At 41.9% G+C, this 19,296-nt stretch overlaps 1 protein-coding gene and 1 non-coding gene across 5 annotated transcripts in view; one reads left to right on the forward strand and one right to left on the reverse strand.

Moving 5' to 3' along the window:
* NUP155 (nucleoporin 155) overlaps nt 1–19,296 on the reverse strand; it is a 75,560-nt gene that overhangs the window by 19,885 nt on the left and 36,379 nt on the right. For all 4 annotated transcript variants that reach the window (XM_005556747.4, XM_045393638.3, XM_045393639.3 and 1 more), the window contains 6 exons: nt 19,210–19,272; nt 18,544–18,691; nt 16,517–16,583; nt 14,594–14,709; nt 8,041–8,138; nt 1,632–1,762 (listed from right to left, as the gene is read on the reverse strand). In XM_005556747.4, coding sequence (XP_005556804.2) covers nt 1,632–1,762; nt 8,041–8,138; nt 14,594–14,709; nt 16,517–16,583; nt 18,544–18,691; nt 19,210–19,272 — 623 coding nt within the window. The remainder of the gene's footprint in view (nt 1–1,631; nt 1,763–8,040; nt 8,139–14,593; nt 14,710–16,516; nt 16,584–18,543; nt 18,692–19,209; nt 19,273–19,296) is intronic.
* On the forward strand, nt 17,738–17,798 carry LOC123574254 (U7 small nuclear RNA). Its single transcript, XR_006699141.1, has one exon. It is a non-coding gene; the product is annotated as a U7 small nuclear RNA (small nuclear RNA).

A 19,296-nucleotide genomic window follows, 5' to 3' on the forward strand; every position in this document is an offset into this window, starting at 1 on the left:
GGTGCAGTGAGTTGTGATCGTGCTACTGCATTCCAGACAGAGCAAGACACTGTCTCAAGAAAAACTGGTAACTGTGATAATGACATTGTTGTTATTCAAGGAACTATTTTTTTTAAGAAACACAATATCTTGAAAATGCTGAATGAGTCAAATGTATGTAGGAGTTACAGTTTTTGTTCTACTTCTGTATACGTTCAGAAATGCTCACAAATAAAAGGTAGGAATAAATTTCCTCTATATATTCTAACAGCAGTTGCCGGGCACGGTAGGTCACGCCTGTAATCCTAGCATTTTGGGACGCCGAGGCGGGTGGATTACCTGAGCTCAGGAGTTCGAGATCAGCCTGGGCAACACAGTGAAACCCAGTCTCTACTAAAATACAAAAAATTAGCTGGGCATGGGTGGCGTGCACCTGTAATCCCAGCTACTTGGGAGGCTGAGGCAGAATTGCTAGAACCCGGGAGGCGGAGGTTGCAGTGAGCCGAGATCGTACAACTGCACTTTGGCCTGGGCGACAGAGTGAGACTCCATCTCTAAAATAACAACAACAACAAAAATACATACATAAAATGAAGTAGGAGTGGTTTGTGTGTGTGTGTGAGAGAGAGACAGGGTTCACTCTGTCACCCAGGCTAGGACGCAGTGGCACAATCACAGCTAACTGGTGCCTCAACCTCCCAGGCTCAAGTGCTCCTCCCACTTCAGCTTCCCAAGTAGCTGGGACTACAGGCATGTGCCACCACACGACTAATTTATGTTTTTATTTTTAGTAGAGATGGGTCCTGACATCTTGTCCAGGATAGTGCTGAACTCCTAGGCTTAAGTGATCCTCCTGCCTCAGCCTCCCAAAGTGCTGGGATCGCAGGCGTGAGGCACGGTGCCCAGTCAAGAGTATTTAATTTAGGTTGTTGGGTCCTTTGAAATTATATGCAAAAGTCTGTGTGTCCATGTTGATGTGCATTTCTTTAAGGGTAGTGAGAGATAGCTTTTATCAGATTCTCAGAAGAACCTGTAGCTCAAATAAAGGTTATAGTCCACTGTTTTAAAAAATATGTTTTGTGGCCGGGCGCGGTGGCTCAAGCCTATAATCCCAGCACTTTGGGAGGCCGAGACGGGCGGATCACGAGGTCAGGAGTTCAAGACCATCCGGGCTAACACGGTGAAACCCCGTCTCTACTAAAAATACAAAAAAAAAAAATTAGCCGGGCGTGGTGGCGGGCGCCTGTAGTCCCAGCTACTCGGGAGGCTGAGGCAGGAGAATGGCGTAAACCCGGGAGGCGGAGCTTGCAGTGAGCTGAGATCCGGCCACTGTACTCCAGCCTGGGTGACAGAGCGAGACTCCGTCTCAAAAAAAAAAAAAAACAAAAAAAAACAAAAAAACAAACAAACAAAAAAAAATATGTTTTGTAAAGTATGATTTCATTCACATAACCACAAGTAAAAACTTGTGGCTTTGAAAAAAATAGGTCCCCCAAGTTAGTAAGCTTTTGTGCAATCTTCCTGTAACATACTAACTTGATTATTAATGTAAATGCTTCCCAAAATAATCTCCTCCAAAGCCAAAATACTCATCCAAAAAAATCCAAACATAGTATTAATGGTACAATCATAAAAAATTTTTAAAAACTTACCTTCTGAAGTTCTGCCACAATGACAGTGAATTGATGTTCACAAAGAAGTTTCCATAAAGCCAGAGCCTGATATGATTTTCGAACCAGCTGCTGAATTGCCTGAAGTGAAATCTTTTCACTTAGTTGAGCCTCTAATGAGAAAACAAAACTAATAAATTATTATAAAATAACATAGGTTAAGATGCTTTATTTCAAATAAAAACCATAGTTAAGGTTGAAATCCCCATTGTTTTCCTCCCAGCCCCCATTAGAGGCAACTATGATAATCAGTAGTATTTATGTTTTTATCTTCTCTCTGTGTCTGTATATACATATGCTTCTGTGTTTGTGTAGGTAAACATAAACCATGAAAATATTGCTGCATGGCCTGGCAGAGGCTCATGCCTGTACTCCCAGCACTTTCGGAGGCCGAGGCAGGTGGATCACGCGGTCAGGAGATCGAGACCATCCTGGCTAACATGGTGAAACCCCGTCTCTACTAAAAATATAAATAATTAGCCGGGGAGGATGGCGGGCGCCTGCAGTCCCATCTCCTTGGGAGGCTGAGGCAGGAGAATGGCGTGAACCCGGGAGGCGGAGCTTGCAGTGAGCCGAGATTGCGCCACTGCACTCCAGCCTGGGCAACAGAGCAAGACTCCATCTCAAAAAAAAAAAAATTGCTGTATTTTTAACAAATACACCATTGCTTTTTCTACTCAGTTATATGTTCGCAGGCTATCTACACTGATAAATATAAATCTAGTACATTTATTTTCACTACTGAGTGTTCCATCATGTAAGTATACCACAATTTGGCCCATTTTTCACTTGGAGGACATTACACTGTTTCTAGTATTTTGAAAATAAAACAATGATGCAATAAATATTCTTAAAGAACATCTCCTAGAAAGCACAGTAAAGTTAGTCTAGGACTGAGTTTCTCAAACCCTAGATCAACATGCATTGGCGAGTCATGAAATCAGTTTAGTCAGTGATGATAGCTTTTCGCTCACCCCTCAAAATATAGAAAGTAGAAAAGAATTCAAAAAAGAAAGAAATATCAGAGTATAAAACAAGTAGAAATACTTCAGGAAAATCTATTTTAGTTTGTATGTATGCTTTTAAACATCTGAGTCATAATGTAAGATATATTTCTTTTCTTTTTTCCCCTAAGATGGAGTCTTGCTCTGTTGCCCAGGCTGGAGTGCAGTGGTACAATCTCAGCTCACTGCAACCTCTGCCTCCTGGGTTCAAGTGATTCACCTGCCTCAGCTTCCCGAGTAGCTGGGATTACAGGCACCCACCACCACGCCCACCTAATTTTGGTATTTTTTTTTTTTTTTTTTTTTTTGAGACGGAGTCTCACTCTGTCCCCCTTGCTGGAGTGCAGTGGCCGGTCTCAGCTCACTGCAAGCTCCGCCTCCCGGGTTCAGGCCATTCTCCTGCCTCAGCCTCCCAAGTAGCTGGGACTACAGGCGCCCGCCACCTCGCCCGGCTAGTTTTTTTGTATTTTTTAGTAGAGACGGGGTTTCACTGTGTTAGCCAGGATGGTCTCGATCTCCTGACCTCGTGATCCACCCGTCTCGGCCTCCCAAAGTGCTGGGATTACAGGCTTGAGCCACCGCGCCCGGCCTAATTTTGGTATTTTTTTGTAGAGACAGGGTTTCACCATGTTGGCCAGGCTGGTCTCAAACTCCTGACCTCAAATGATCTGCCTGCCTTGGCCTCCCAAAGTGCTAGGATTAAAGGCGTGAGCCGCTACACCTGGCCATGTAAGATATATTTCTTACTGTGGGAAAAAGTTTGAAAAAAACTCCTTTAAGGATATATACCTAGAAGTGAAGCTATCAGCTTTCAGAATATATGTTTAGCTTTTACCAGATATGATCAAATTGCTCTCCAAAGCAGTTGTTTCAGTATAAACTGCCAGCAATTCAAATGCTCCTATTTGTACAAATCCTCACCAATGTTTAGTAATGTAATCTCAAAGCCATACTGAAATATCATTAGCCGCTCAGGAAAAAAATGTGCAAAATGGTGGCTGGGCACAGTGGCTCATGGCTGGTAATCCCAGCACTTTGTAAAGCCGAGGTGGGCGGATCACTTGAGGCCATGAGTTTGAGACCAGCTTGGCCAACATGGCAGAACCCCACCTCTACTAAAAATCCAAAAATTAGCCAGGCGTGGTGGCATATGCCTGTAATCCGACTTACTCAGGTGGCTGAGCCACGATTATTGCTTGAACGCAGGAGGTGGAGGTTGCAGTGAGCCAAGATGGCACCATTGTACTCCAGCCTGGGCAATAGAGCAAGACTCTGTCTCGAAACAAAACAAAACAGAACAGAACAGAAACAAAATTGGAGGAGAGGCAAACAATTTCAACATTTTTTAAAAAAGAGAAAAAATTTAAGGCTGGGCACAGTGGCTCACGCCTGTAATCCCAGCACTTTGGGAGGCCGAGGCGGGTGGATCACAAGGTCAGTGGATCAAGACCATCCTGGCTAAAAGAGTAAAACCCTGTCTCTACTAAAAATACAAAAAATTAGCTGGGTGTGGTGGCAGGCGCCTGTAGTCCCAGCTACTTGGGAGGCTGAGGCAGGAGAATGGCGTGAACCTGGGAGGTGGAGCCTGGGCGACAGAGTGAGACTCCATCTCAAAAAAAAGAAAAGAGAGAGAAAAAATTTAAAAGACAGTAAAAAAGAATTTATAAGGCCGGGCGCGGTGGCTCAAGCCTGTAATCCCAGCACTTTGGGAGGCCGAGACGGGCGGATCACGAGGTCAGGAGATCGAGACCATCCTGGCTAACACCGTGAAACCCCGTCTCTACTAAAAATACAAAAAACTAGCCGGGCGAGGTGGCGGGCGCCTGTAGTCCCAGCTACTCCGGAGGCTGAGGCAGGAGAATGGCGTAAACCCGGGAGGCGGAACTTGCAGTGAGCTGAGATCTGGCCACTGCACTCCAGCCCGGGCTACAGAGCAAGACTCTGTCTTAAAAAAAAAAAAAAAAAAAAGAATTTACAAAATGATGAATAGAAACCTAGGGTCCTGAGTAGGGAAGAAACTAGCTTGGCACAAAAGTAAATGGTTGAGTGTTGAGAAAGTTCTATTGGCCAGGCGTGGTGGCTCACGCAAGTAATCGCAGCATTTTGGGAGGCCGAGTTGGGTGGATCACCTGAGGTCATGAGTTCAAGACCGGCCTGGCCAAAGTGGCAAAACCCCGTCTCTACTAAAAACACAAAATCTAGATAGGCATGGTGGCACACGCCCGTGATCCCAGCTACTTGAGAGGCTGAGGCAGGAGAATCGCTTGAACCTGGGAAGCAGAGGTTGCGGTGAGCCAAGATTGCGCCACCGCACTTCAGCCTCGGTGAAGAAGCGAGACTCCGTCTCAAAACAAACAAACAAACCAGAAAGTTCTATCATGGCCAGAAAAAGTAACGCTGACCCTAACAATGGAAGGCAAAAGAACTTAAAAAAAATTAAATGGCACAAAAAGTTCATGCAATAACTTATTATTCTTCTAACTTGTATCTGGAATAACTGAAGATTATAAGAACTTTTCAGTTGCCTTATTCTTTCCTTGTTATAATTGATAAAAAGCACAACGAAGCCGGGCGCGGTGGCTCAAGCCTGTAATCCCAGCACTTTGGGAGGCCGAGATGGGTGGATCACGAGGTCAGGAGATCGAGACCATCCTGGTGAACACAGTGAAACCCCGTCTCTACTAAAACTACAAAAAACTAGCCGGGCGAGGTGGCGGGTGCCTGTAGTCCCAGCTACTCGGGAGGCTGAGGCAGGAGAATGGCGTGAACCCGGGAGGCGGAGCTTGCAGTGAGCTGAGATCCGGCCACTGCACTCCAGCCTGGGCGACAGAGCGAGACTCCGTCTCAAAAAAAAAAAAAAGCACAACGAAATATTTGACTCATATTTTTAGCTCTATAAAAAGGCATATTACTAATCATTAGGGAAACGCAAATCGAAATCCCAATGAGATGCCATTCCATGTTCATTAGGATGGCTATATATAAAAGGACAGAAAAATGACAAATGTTGGCAAAGATGTGAAGAAATTGGGACCTTTGTGCATTGCTACTAGAAGTATAAAATGCTGTAGCTGGCCAGGCGCAGTGGCTCACACCTGTAATCCTAGCACTTTGGGAGGCCGAGGTGGGTGGATCACCTGAGGTCAGGAGTTCAAGACCAGCCTGGCCAACATGGCGAAACCCTCTCTATACTAAAAATACAAAAATTAGCTGGGTGTGGTAGCCTGTAACCGCAGCTACTCGGGAGGCTGAGGCAGAATTGCTTGAACCTGGGAGGTGGAGGCTGCAGTGAGCCAAGATTGCACCATTGCACTCCAGCCTGGGCGACAAGAGTGAAACTCCGTATCAAAAAGAAATAAAGATAAACATAAACATAAAATGCAGTAGCTGCTATGAAACAGTATGGCGGTTCATCAAAAAATTAGTAATAGAATTACTATACGATATAGCAATTCCACTTCTGGGTATATACCCAAAAGAACTGAAAGCAGAGACTTTAATTCCTATTTGTTCACCCATGTTAATGGCAGCATTGTTCACAATAGCCAAAAAACGGAAGTAACTCAGCATCCATGAACAAATGAATGGATAAAGGAAGTGTAGTATGTGTGCACATATGCACATACACACAATAGAAATTACTCAATCTTAAAAAGGAAGGAAGTTCTGACACATGTTACAACATGGATGAACCTTGAGGACAGTAAGCTAAGTGACATAAGCCTGTCACAAAATGAAAAGCTTGGTTTCATTCTAATAGGGTACCCAGAGTGGTAAAATTCAGAGACAGAAAGTAGATTGGTGGTTGCCAGAGACCTGGGATAGGGGAAAAAAATGGGGGGTTATTATTTCATGGGGACAGAGTGAGTTTTGGTGTTTTTTACTTTGTTTTCTAAGACAGAGTCTTGTTCTTGTTGCCCAGGCCAGAGTGCAATGGCACAAATTCAGCTCATTGCAACCTCCACCTGCTGGGTTCAAGCGATTCTCCTGCCTCAGCCTCCAGAGTAGCTGAGATTACAGGAGCCTGCCACCACGCCTGGCTGATTTTTGTATTTTTGATAGTGACGGGGTTTCACCATGTTGGCCAGGCTGGTCTTGAACTCCGGACCTCTGGTGATCCACCTGCCGTGGCCTCCCAAAGTGCTGGGATTACAGGCGAGAGCCACCGTGCCCAGCCCAGAGTGACATTTTGGGGAAGATGACAAAAGTTCTGGAGATGGATATTGGTAATGGGGACATAAAATCAATATCCTGAATGCCACTGAACTGTACACTTAAAAATAGTAAAAACAGGCCAGGCGCAGTGGCTTATGCCTGTAATCCCAGCACTTTGGGAGGCTGAGGCGGGCGGATCACGAGGTCAGGAGATTGAGATCATCCTGCTTAACACGGTGAAACCCCGTCTCTACTAAAAAATACAAAAAAAAAAAAAAAAAAAAAATTAGCTGAGCGTGGTGGTAGGCACCTGTAGTCCCAGCTACTCAGAAGGCTGAGGCAGGAGAATGGAGTGAACCTGGGAGGCGGAGCTTGCACTAAGCCAAGATTGCGCCACTGCACTCCAACCTGGGCGACAGAGTGAGACTCTGTCTCAAAAAAAAAAAAAAAAAAAGTAAAAGTGGGGCCGGGTGCAGTGGCTCACATCTGTAATCCTAGCACTTTGGGAGGCCAAGGTGGGTGGATCACCAGAGGTTGGAAGTTTGAGACCAGCCTGACCCACATGGAGAAACCCCATCCCTACTGAAAATACAAAATTAGCCCAGTGTGGTGGCACATGCCTCTAATCCCAGCTACTCGGGAGGCTGAGGCAGAAGAATTGCTTGAACCCGGAAGCGGAGGTTGCAGTGAGCCAAGATCGCGCCATTGCACTCCAGCCTGGGAAGCAAGAGTGAAATTCTACCTCAAAAACATAAATAAATAAAAAGTAACAATGGTAAATTTTATGGTATATACATATTTCACCATAATAAAAAAAAATCGTAATGAAATATATGTGTATCATGTTTTCTGGTGCAGGAAGGAACAAAAATGTATATGCTAAAAGAGGGAAATATACAATATCCATATTATCCTACTTTCTCAATCACACTTTTTTTATTTTTAGTTTTGAGGCGGGGTCTCACTCTGTCACCCAGGCTGGAGTGCAATGGCATGATCTCAGCTCACTGAAACCTCTGCACCCAGGAACAGGTGATTCTCCCAACTCAGCCTTCCAAAGTGGTGGTATTACAGGTGTGAGCCACCACCCCAGACCCAATTACACTGACATTTTAATTACAAATATTTGTGTACAAAGTACATTTTACCAAGAAAAGTCCACTGTTTTCTATTCAAGTAATAAAATTTTACTGAGGTCATGTACGCTTAACTGATGAGAAGCAGTAATTTACCATGAAACTTCCTCTGAAGCTCCTGTTGCATTTGCTGGGGATTTCCGTTTTCAGGACGCATGAATCCTATCAGCCTCTGCTGCACTTTAGCAGTAGTACTGAAACAGAAATTGCAGAATGTGTGTATTTATAACAGCTTTATTGAGATATAACACATACTTACACAGTACAATTCAAACATTTAATATGTATAATTTTTAAAAATAATTCATAAGGTAGGGCAACCATCACCAGAAGGGCTGGTTGCCAAAAAAAAAAAAAAAAAATTGACAAATAAGAAAGAATTCTTGGAATTAAAAATTTGATGGCCAAAAAAATTTATGAGACAGACTAAACAGATGCTACTTAAAATGACTGAGATTAAATCAATTAAATGACTGAGAACATCAGCTATAAATTTTCCTAATCTGTAGAAAAAAAAGATCAAGCAAAAAGAGGGGGTAAAGGAGAGAAAGGAAGGAAATTACGGAAGAGAAGAAACAAGCTAGATACAAGAGAGTAATATGATTCTCCAAAGAGAATGGGACAGAAGAAATATAGATTGAGTATCCCTAATAAAAAAAATCTAACATCTGAAATACCCCCAAATCTAAAACGTTTTGCACATCAGCATGATGCTCAAAGGAAATGCTCATTGGAGCATTCTGGATTTCACATTTTCGGAATAGGGATGCTCAACCTAAGTATAATGCAAATACTTAAAAATTCAAAAAACCGTGAAAGCCAAAACACTTCTGGTTCCAAATAGTTCAGATAAGGGATACTCAATGTGTACCACGATACATAAAAAACAGGAGAAAAAAAACTGATTAAAGCCAAGACGTTCATTCTAAAGGCTCACTGAGAGCTGTAAAGAAGATATACCTAAAGACATCATGTTGTGATTTTTGAATTTTGGTAATAAAAAGAAAAAAGCACAAAAAAATTTCAAAGTCAACACTAAGTCACTTACAAAGGAAAGAGAATCATACAGGTAATGTACTTTTTCATCTACAACACTAAACTTTGGCAAGAAAATGGTGCAAAATGTATATGAAGATATGAGAAATGGTCTATGATCTTAAAATTCCACATTAACTGGGCAATAAAAACGAACAAAACATGAATACATACTACAACATAAATCTCAAACATAAGCCCCAAAAACACACTAAGCGAAAGAAGCCAGACTCCAAGACCACACAGTATGATTCTGTTTATATGACATGTCAAGAATAGGCACATCTACAGAAATAGAACAGATCAGTAAGTGTGTGGGACTAAGAAATGGGAATGGAAAGTGACTGCTAATTGACATGAGGTATGTCTCCTAGATAATGGAAGTGTGCTAAAATTGGACTGTGGTAATGGTTGCACAATTCTATGAATTTACTAAAAGTCACCAAACTGAATATTCAAAATGAGTAAATTTAGTGGTATGTAAAGTAGATCTCAAAAATCTGTTTAAAAAATTTCCATACTCAATGAAACTAATGTTACAGAAATCCAGGGACTGGTCGAAATTAGGACATATAATTGATTAATTATTGATATAATTCTATTGTTAAAGAAGGAAAATGATGTGATCATCTCTGTAAAATGCAGTAAATACATTTGACAAACTCACTTACTGAATATGTTAAGCATATTCAATATGTTAAATATATGAATATATTAAACATATTCAATAAGGGCTGAGTGCAGATGGCTCATGCCTATAATCCCAGCATTTTTTGAGGCCAAGACAGGAGGATCGCCTAAGCCCAGGAGTGCAAGATCAACATGGGCAATACAGTCAGACCTTGTCTCTACAAAATATGCAATAAAAAAATTAGCTGAGCATGGTGGCATGTGCCTGTAGTCCCAGCTACTCAGGAGGCTGAGGTGGGAGGATCACTTGAAGCTGGGAGGTCAAAGTTGTGGTGAGCCATGATCGTGCCACTGCACTCCAGCCTGGGCAACAGAGTGAGACCCATCTCAAAAAACAAAACCAAAAAACACCTCAGTAAGGGAGGATGCAGTGGGTCATGCCTGTAATCCCAGCACTTTGGGAGGCTAAGGAGGGAGCATCACTTGAGGCCAAGAGTTTGAGACCAGCCTGAGCAACACAGTGAGACCCTATCTCTGAGAAAAATAAGAAAAAATCAGCCAGTTGTGGCAGCACACGCCTGTAGCCCCAACTACTCAGGTGGCTGAGTTTGAAGTTTCAGGGAACAATGATCACACCACTGCACTCCAGCCTCAGTGACAGAGCAAGATTGCCTGAAAAAGAAAAAAAAAACAGAGAGAGAGAAAAGGCAGAGAGAGATTAGTGGCTGGGCACCGTGGCACACGCTTGTAATCCCAGCACTTTGGGAGGCCGAGGCGGGTGGATAACCTGAGGTTGGGAGATTGAGATCAGCCTGACCAACATGGAGAAACCCCGTCTCTACTAAAAATACAAAATTAGCTGGGCGTGGTGGCTCATGTCTGTAATCCCAGCTACTCGGGAGGCGGAGGCAGGAGAATTGCTTGAACCCAGGAGGCGGAGGTTGCAGCGAGCCGAGGATCACACCATCGCAGTCCAGCCTGGGCAATAAGAGTGAAACTCCGTCTCGTCTCAAAAAAAAGAGAGACAGAGAGAGATTACCTTGTGCAGACAGGAGAAAGCAAGTAGAGCTAGAAAAGAAAAGATGGAAAAGATGAAACTATCTCTATCTGCAGATGACAGAATTGCATATGTGAAAATTCAAGAAACATCAAAATTCAAAAACATCCTGCTAAAAACTAAAGAGAAATGAGTAATTAAGAGAAATCAGAAGTAGATTAGAAAATTTACATATAATTGTAGATGTAATGGTAAAATTCAATTAACAAAAGACCACAATGTTGGAAAAAAACCCAAACAAACTAAAAACATCTGACAAGTAAAATTCCAGATAATTTGGAGGGAGAGCTATGGCAGAAGGCAAGGAAAGGAAATAATAGATTTTGTTAAATTATTAATGGTGACTGAGATGTATGTCTGTTAGAATTTAAAACTAATAGAGGAAGAAGTATCATATATAGAACTTCTTAATTGGTGTTTAAGTAGAGAGAGGCCCGATCAATCCAATACAATAAGGAAATGGCAAAGGGAAGAAAATAAACAAAAAGCACAAATTCAGGATGGAGAGAAAAAAATCAAACATTTAACTAGGTCAGACGCAGTGGCTCACACCTGTAATACCAGCACTCTGGGAAGCTGAAGCAGGTGGATTATCTGAGGTCAAGAGTTCAAGATCAGCCTGGCCAACATGGCAAAACCCTGTCTCTACTACAAATACAAAAATTAGCCAGGCATAGTGGTGTGGGGCTGTAATCTGAGCTACTTGGAAGGCTGAGGCAGGAGAATCGCTTGAGTCAGGGAGGTGGATGTTGCAATGAGCTGAGATTGCACCACTACACTGCAGCCTGGGCGACAGAGCAAGACTGTCTCCAAAAAAACCAAACCAAAACAATAAACCACATTTAACTAATCCCAATAAAATGGGAAGGAGGTAAGTTCTCCTACTTAAAAGATAAAGACAGGCCGGGTGTGGTGGCTCACCCCTATAATCCCAGCACTTTGGGAGCCTGAGGCAGGCGGATCATGAGGTCAAGAGATGGAGACCATCCTGGCCAACATGGTGAAACCCCATCTCTACTAAAAATATAAAAATTAGCCAGGCATGGTGGTACACGCATGTAATCCCAGCTACTCGGAAGGCTGAGGCAGGAGAATTGCTTAAACCTGGGAGGCAGAGGCTGCAGTGAGCTGAGATCGCACCACTGCACTCCAGCCTGGGCGATAGAGCAAGACTCTGTCTCGGCGGGGGGGGAACCAAAAAAAAAAAAAACCAACCATATATATACACACACACACACACACACACACACACACACACACAGTATGAACAATGTTACATAAAAGTGTACTTAGACTCTATTTTTGCTTTTAAAGAAGTGTATATTTATGTATGCTTTATTATTTGTTTTTGTTTTTTCTTTTTGAGACAGAGTTTCGCTCTTGTTGCACAGGTTGGAGTGCAATGGCACTATCTTGGCTCATCGCAACCTCCGCCTCCCAGGTTTAAGCGAAATTCTCCTGCCTCAGCCTCCCTCCTAGCAGGAATTACAAGCATGTGTCACCACGCCCGGCTAGTTTTGTATTTTAGCAGAGATGGGGTTTCTTCATGTTGGTCAGGCTGGTCTCGAACTTCTGACCTCAGATGATCCGCCCGCCTCAGCCTCCCAAAGTGCTGGGATTACAGACATGAGCCACTGCGCCCGGCCTATTTATATGTTTTTGTAGTGACAAGGTCACCTATATTGCCCAGGCTGGTCTCACACTCCCGGCTTCAAGCAATCCTCCTGCCTTGGCTTTCCAAAGTGTTGGGATTATAGATGTGAGCCACTCTGCCCAGTCTATATATGCTTTAAAAAGATTATACTCTAATAACCCGTTAACAATTGTAAGGAGTGATGTGACTCCCCGAATGCAATGTGATTATTATTTTTTCAACAAAAAGTCCGTATTATTTTAGAGGCTTAAAAATATCCATTCTTGGCCGCGCATGGTGGCTCACGCCTGTAATCCCAGCACTTCGGGAGGCCGAGGTGGGCAGATCACGAGGTCAGGAGATGGAGCCCATCCTGGCTAACATGGTGAAACCCCGTCTCTACTAAAAATACAAAAAATGTGCCAGATGTGGTGGCAGGCGCCTGTAGTCCCAGCTACTCAGGAGGCTAAGGCAAGAGAATGGCGTGAACCCAGGAGGCGGAGCTTACAGTAAGTCGAGACCACACCACTGCACTCCAGGCTGGGTGACATAGCGAGACTCCATCTCAAAAAAAAAAAAAAAAAAAAAAAGAAAAGACAAGACAAGAAAAAATCCATTCTTGCTGGGCATGGTGGATTACCTGAGGTCAGGAGTTTAAGACCAGCCTAGGCTGGGCGCGGTGGCTCAAGCCTGTAATCCCAGCACTTTGGGAGGCCGAGACGGGCGGATCACGAGGTCAGGAAATCTAGACCATCCTGGCTGACACGGTGAAACCCCGTCTCTACTAAAAAATGCAAAAAACTAGCCAGGCGAGGTGGTGGGCGCCTGTAGTCCCAGCTACTCGGGAGGCTGAGGCAGGAGAATGGCGTAAACCCGGGAGGCGGAGCTTGCAGTGAGCTGAGATCCGGCCACTGCACTCCAGCCCGGGCCACAGAGCGAGGCTCCGTCTCAAAAAAAAAAAAAAAAAAAAAAAAAAAAAAAAACAGACCAGCCTGGCCAACACAGTGAAACTCCATCTCTACTAAAAATACAAAAATTAGCTGGGCATGGTGGCAGGCGCCTATAATCCCAGTTACTCAGGAGGCTGAGGCAGGAGAATCGCTTGAACCCAGGAAGGGAAGGCTGCAGTGAGCCGAGGTTGCACCACAGCACTCCAGCCTGGGCGACAAGAGTGATAACGCTGTCTCATAAAAACTCCAAATGTCCATTCTTGGTTACACGCTGTGGCTCACACCTGTAATCCCAACACTTTGGGAGGCTGAGGCCAGTGGATCACAAGGTCAGGAGTTCGAGACCAGCCTGGTCAACATGGTGAAACCTTGTCTCTGCTAAAAATACAAAGAAGAACTAGCCGGGCATAGTGGTGCACATCTGTAATCTAAGCTACTTGGAGGCTGAGGCAGAATTGCTTCAAGCTGGGAGGTGGAGGTTGCAGTGAGCCAAGATGAAGCCTTTGTACTCCAGCCTAGGCGACAGAGCAAGAGTCCATGTAAACACATGTCCACACAAAAACTTGTACAGAAATGCTCATATCAGCACTCTTATTAGCCAAAAAGGTGAAATAACACAAATATCTATCAACTGATACACTGAGAAATGAGACAAAGTAGTAATACATGCTACAACAGTCAAACCCGGAAAACATGCTTAGGGAAAGAAATAGACACCAAAGGTTATCTGTTGCATACTTCCATTTATAGAAATGTTTCTATAAATATTCCATTTATATAAATATTTCTACAAATATTCCATTTTTATAAATATAGAAATATTCCATTAAAAAAATATAGAAACATTCCATTTTAAAAATAACATTTGTATAAATATTCCATTTATATAAATATAACATTTGTATAAATATTCCATTTATGTAAATATAAAATTTATAGAAATATTCCATTTACATAAGTATATTCATATATTTATATATTACATTGTATACTATAAATATTCCATTTATATAAATATTTATATAAATATTCCATTTATATAAATATTCCAATTTATATAAATATTCAGAAAAGGCAGATCTGTGGAGACAGAAAGATTAGTGGTTGCCAGGGACTGGGGGAAGGTCCATGAATAATAAATGGCTGGTCATGGGCACAGTTTCTTCTTGGTGTGATGAAAATGTTCTGGAATTAGACAGTGGTGATGGTTGCATAACCTTATAGATACACTAAAAATACTAAACTAGACACTTTAAAAGGACCAACTTTATAGTATGCAAATTATCTCAACAAAAAATACAACGAAAAGAAAAAGATGAATTAATAAACCTTATATATTCTTACTTTGGATTTCCTAATGGTCCTCCTGCAAACTGGGAATTTCTGTCTAGAAATTCCTGCAAACCCTTTAGTTCTTGTAGCACTGACTCTAGCAGTTGGCAGGGAACACTACTTTCAATCTGTAAAAATGAAAGAATTTTCAAAAGTTTAAAAACACACCCTCTGTAGAGTTATAATATAAACAATTTTAATTTTGAAATGACTATCTCTATAAATTATAAATAAAGTTATTTCTTGCATCAATTCACACCTGTTGATCCAAATAATGCTTACATACTTCCTCTCCTGCCAGTAACACTGATGCATAATTTACAGTAAAATACAAATATTAAGAAAATATCTTGATTACTTTTATATATTTCTGTATAGTCATTATCTAGACCACAATACAGAAAATCTCCAACACCAAAGAAAGTTTCCCATGTTCCTTTGTAGCCATGAGTCATCCCACCTCTGAGGTAACTACTTTTCTTAGTCCTATCAACATAGATTAATTTTGCAAGTTTTTAAACTTCATATAAATGGAATCACATACTGTGTTAGGCAAATACATTCTTATTCTTAGAAACTTGAACTTTTTTTCTTTTTTTTGAGAGAGAGGGTCTTGTTGTTGCCTTGGAGTGTAGTGGTGCGGATCATATCTTACTGCAGCCTTGACCTCCTAAGTTCAAGTGATCCTCCTGTCTCAGCTTCCTAATTAGCTGCAACTACTGGCACATGCCACTACATCTGACTAATTTTAATCTTATTTTGTTTTGTAGAAAAGGGATCTGGCCATGTTGCCCTGGCCGGTCCTGAACTCCTGGGCTCAAGCCTTCCAAAGCACTGGGGTTACAGGCACGGGCCTCTGTGCCCAACTCATGAACTTTAAGAGCCTCACAATTAAAAAATATATTTGGGCTGGGCACAGTGGCTCACGCCTGTAATCTCTGCACTTTGGGAGGCCAATGCGGGCAGATCATTTGAGGTCAGGTGTTCGAAACCAGCCTGGCTAACATGGTAAAACCCTGTTTCTACTAAAAATACAAAAAATCAGCTGGACATGGTGGCGCGCACCTGTAATCCCAGCTACTCGGGAGGCTGAGGCAGGAGAATCGCTTGAACTCAGAAGGCGGAGATTACAGTGGGCCGAGATTGTGCCGTTGCACACCAGCTTGGGCAACAAGAGAGAAACTCCGCCACTGCACTCCAGCTTGGGCAACAAGAGCAAAAAGCAGTCTGTAAAGTATGCCAATTCATGGAAATTAGTGCTGGGTCCATGGAGTTTTTGTTCATATATATGTCAAAGTATTACATAGTAAATTTTGAACAATATTAAGTTTCTGGACTTATCCCTCATGACACCTTATGAGGGAGATATACTACTCCCCTTCTTTTACCATGAGGTATCAGGCTCTGAAATGTTAAGTAATTTACTGATATTCAGACAATCAATGTTAGAGATGAGATTTAAACCTGAAGGTAAGCAGTTTTCTGTCCAAGAACGCAAACATGTACATAAAAGAATAATCTGCCAGGCGCTGGGGCCCCCTGCCTATAATCTTAGCATTTTGGGAAGCAAGGCAGGTGGTTCGCTTGAGTCTAGGAGTTCGAGACTGGCCTGGGCAACATGGTGAAATCCTATCTCTACAAAAAATACAAAAATTACCCAGGCATGGTGGCGCACGCCTGTAATCCCAGCTACTCAGGAGGCTGAGGTGGGAGGATCACTTGACCCCAGAGGGCAGAGGTTGCAGTAAGCTGAGATTGGGCCACTGCACTCCAGCCTGGGTGACAGAGCATGACCCTGACTCAAAAAAAAAAAAAAAAAAAAAGAATAACCTTTGCCATCTTATTTGTGTAATATCAACAAATGCGAAACAATCTAACCATTTATACCATCAACTGGTTACACAAAAATAACAGAGTAATATTATACAGACTTACTGCAGTGATCTCTCTGTTGCCACTCTTGAATATTCTCTCCACAACTAAGCTTGCATCCCAAATGTTTCTGGAACAAAAAATGTTTTAATGATTATGCTGTAAATAAATAAAAAGAATTACAATAAATTTCTCTCTCTAGGAACTTAATGGCTTTATTCAGTTTTTAAAACTTGCAGTGGTTTCATTTAACATTTTACTAAGCTATCTAGAAGAATGGAATACTAGAAAATTTTCATACCTGATGTACCTAAGTTTTTCAGATAATGAAATATTACTTAAGAAAAATCAAAAGGCTCTGTATAATAAATTATAAACAGGAAATGTATAAAGGGGCTCTGTTCTGTTTCATACTTTTAAGCAAATGAGATGAATGAAATCATACATCTCAAATCTGAGAGAAATATATATTAGGCACGATAGCTAAGATAATATGACAGACTGATTGCAAGAACAACCACATTTCTTTATCCCTCCCTATATCTATCCCCTTTGCAGTATGATTTTGATGTCTCTCCCCTAAAAGTGGTCTATTTCCCACCTTTTAAATCTGGGTTGGCCCTGTGACTTCTCTGGTCGAGTAATGTGGAAAAGTGAGTGGTAAACCAGTTCTGAGCCTAGGATAAAGGTTTTGCAAGTGTCTACTCTTTCTCAAGGAACCCTGCCACCACCAACTAAATAATCCTTGGCTGGCCTGCTGGAGGATGAGAAACCATGTGGAGAACCACTAAGCTGTTTCAGCTTAGGCCATTCTAGACCAGCTGGAAAACATAACCTTGAACATGTGAGAGTCTAGCCAAGATAAGCAGAGCTCTATCTTTAACTTCACAACTGATTGCCTATCCTTGAGTTAGCCCAGCAAGACAGAACTGCCCTGTTGAACTGTAGACACATGTCACTGAGTTATGGGGAAGTTTGTAACATTGTACATTAATATGTATATAGACATACAGTTGACCTTTGAACAATATGGGCTTGAATTGTGTGGGTCCACATATACAGATTTTTTCCCACCTATGCTACCCCAATACATCAAAACCAACCCTTCCTCTTTCTACTCCTCAGCCTACTCAGCGTGAAGGCAAGGATGAAGACTTTTATGACGATCCATTGCCACTTAATGAATAGTAAATATATTTTCTCTTCCTTATGATTTTCTTAATTTTTTTCTCTAGCTTACTTTATGGTAAGAGTATAGTGTATAATACATATAACACAAAATATCAGTGTCACATCTGTTTTAGAATTTGTCTAGGAGGTTTTCTGGTTTTTACTAGACTCCCCCACACTCCTACATCATGCAAAAGTTAAAAAAAGAAAACACAAAAAACATACAAAATACGTGTTAATTGATTACTTATCAGTGAGGCTGCTAGACAGTAGGCTATTAGTAATTAAGAAAGTTGAAAGTTGTACATGAATTTCTGACTACATGAAGGCTGAGGAAGGGTGGTTGGCATCCCCTAACCCGTGTTGAGGAACAACTGTATTTTGACGCTACACACACACAAACACGGATCATGAGAGAGTGAGAGAAATAAAACACAGCAATGAGTATAGTTAGATAATAAAAACTGAATAATAGAAAAGTTTTATTGACGAAAAGTGAGCTAAAAATAAAATTTAATAGGAATAAATGACATCCCAAATTCAGAGTTAAAAATATTTAACTAGGCTGGGCACAGTGGCTCACACCTGTAATCCCAGCACTTTGGGAGGCCGAGGTGGGTGGATCATGAGGTCAGGGGATCGAGACCATCCTGGCTAACATGGTGAAACCCCGTCTCTACTAAAAAATACAAAAAATTAGCTGGGCGTGGTGGCAGGCACCTGTAGTCTCAGCTTCTTGGGAGGCTGAGGCAGGAGAATGGTGTGAACCCGGGAACCAGAGCTTGCAATGAGCCGAGATTGCGCCACAGCACTCCAGCCTGGGCGACAGAGCAAGACTCCGTCTCAAAAAAAAAAAAAAAAATTAACTACTCAAGATAGGGCAAGGTGAGCAATAGTTCATTATTTCATGACAAACTTACCCCATGATCCGAGAAAAGTAAATGCAAATACCATTGTGTTTTCCAGAATACACAATCTCTGGTCCAGTCACACAACTCATATTTGTGGCCTGAGTTGCTGGGTTTCCCAGAGCACACACTGGAGTTGACATGGCAGGAGGCTGTATACCTTGTACACACATAAGAAAAACAAATATCTTAAAACAGAACCCATAAAATTCAGAATTCTCAATAATCCAAGTTTGTGTATCTAGACACAAAGGTATTTACAAAAATAATGAAATACATAGACATTTAATTTGGTTTTCCTTAATAAGAAGAGAGATTTATACGTGCATGGATACTCCCAGGTAGACTTGCCAGTGTTCACAATGCAGAATGAAAAGGAAACAAACTTGCAATAACTGCTTGTAATGCTGACAGTGAAACAGAACTAATTACACAGATTTTAGGGTCCAATTTAATCCTGGAACCCAAATAATGGGCTTTCCAGGCATATTATAAGAGGAGTTCTTCCTAAATAAAGGCATTCACATCCAAATGCTAAAACTTGGTTGGAGAGCATATATTTATTTTCAAGGGAATAAGGCAAGTTCATCTTTTTCACACTAAGCATTAAGGATAACTCATAATGTCAGCACTTCAAAATGAGCAGTAGAAGCAATCCAAAACAAAGAAAAGAGGTACCCTGAGATGGTGTTCCCAAAAAGGATGGATTTGGATAGGGACTACCACTAGGAACAGGAGAACCTAAAAAGGGAAAGAAGAATATAA

The sequence above is a fragment of the Macaca fascicularis genome, chromosome 6 (assembly GCF_037993035.2).
Source record: "Macaca fascicularis isolate 582-1 chromosome 6, T2T-MFA8v1.1".
NCBI classification, from domain to species: Eukaryota; Metazoa; Chordata; class Mammalia; order Primates; family Cercopithecidae; genus Macaca; species Macaca fascicularis.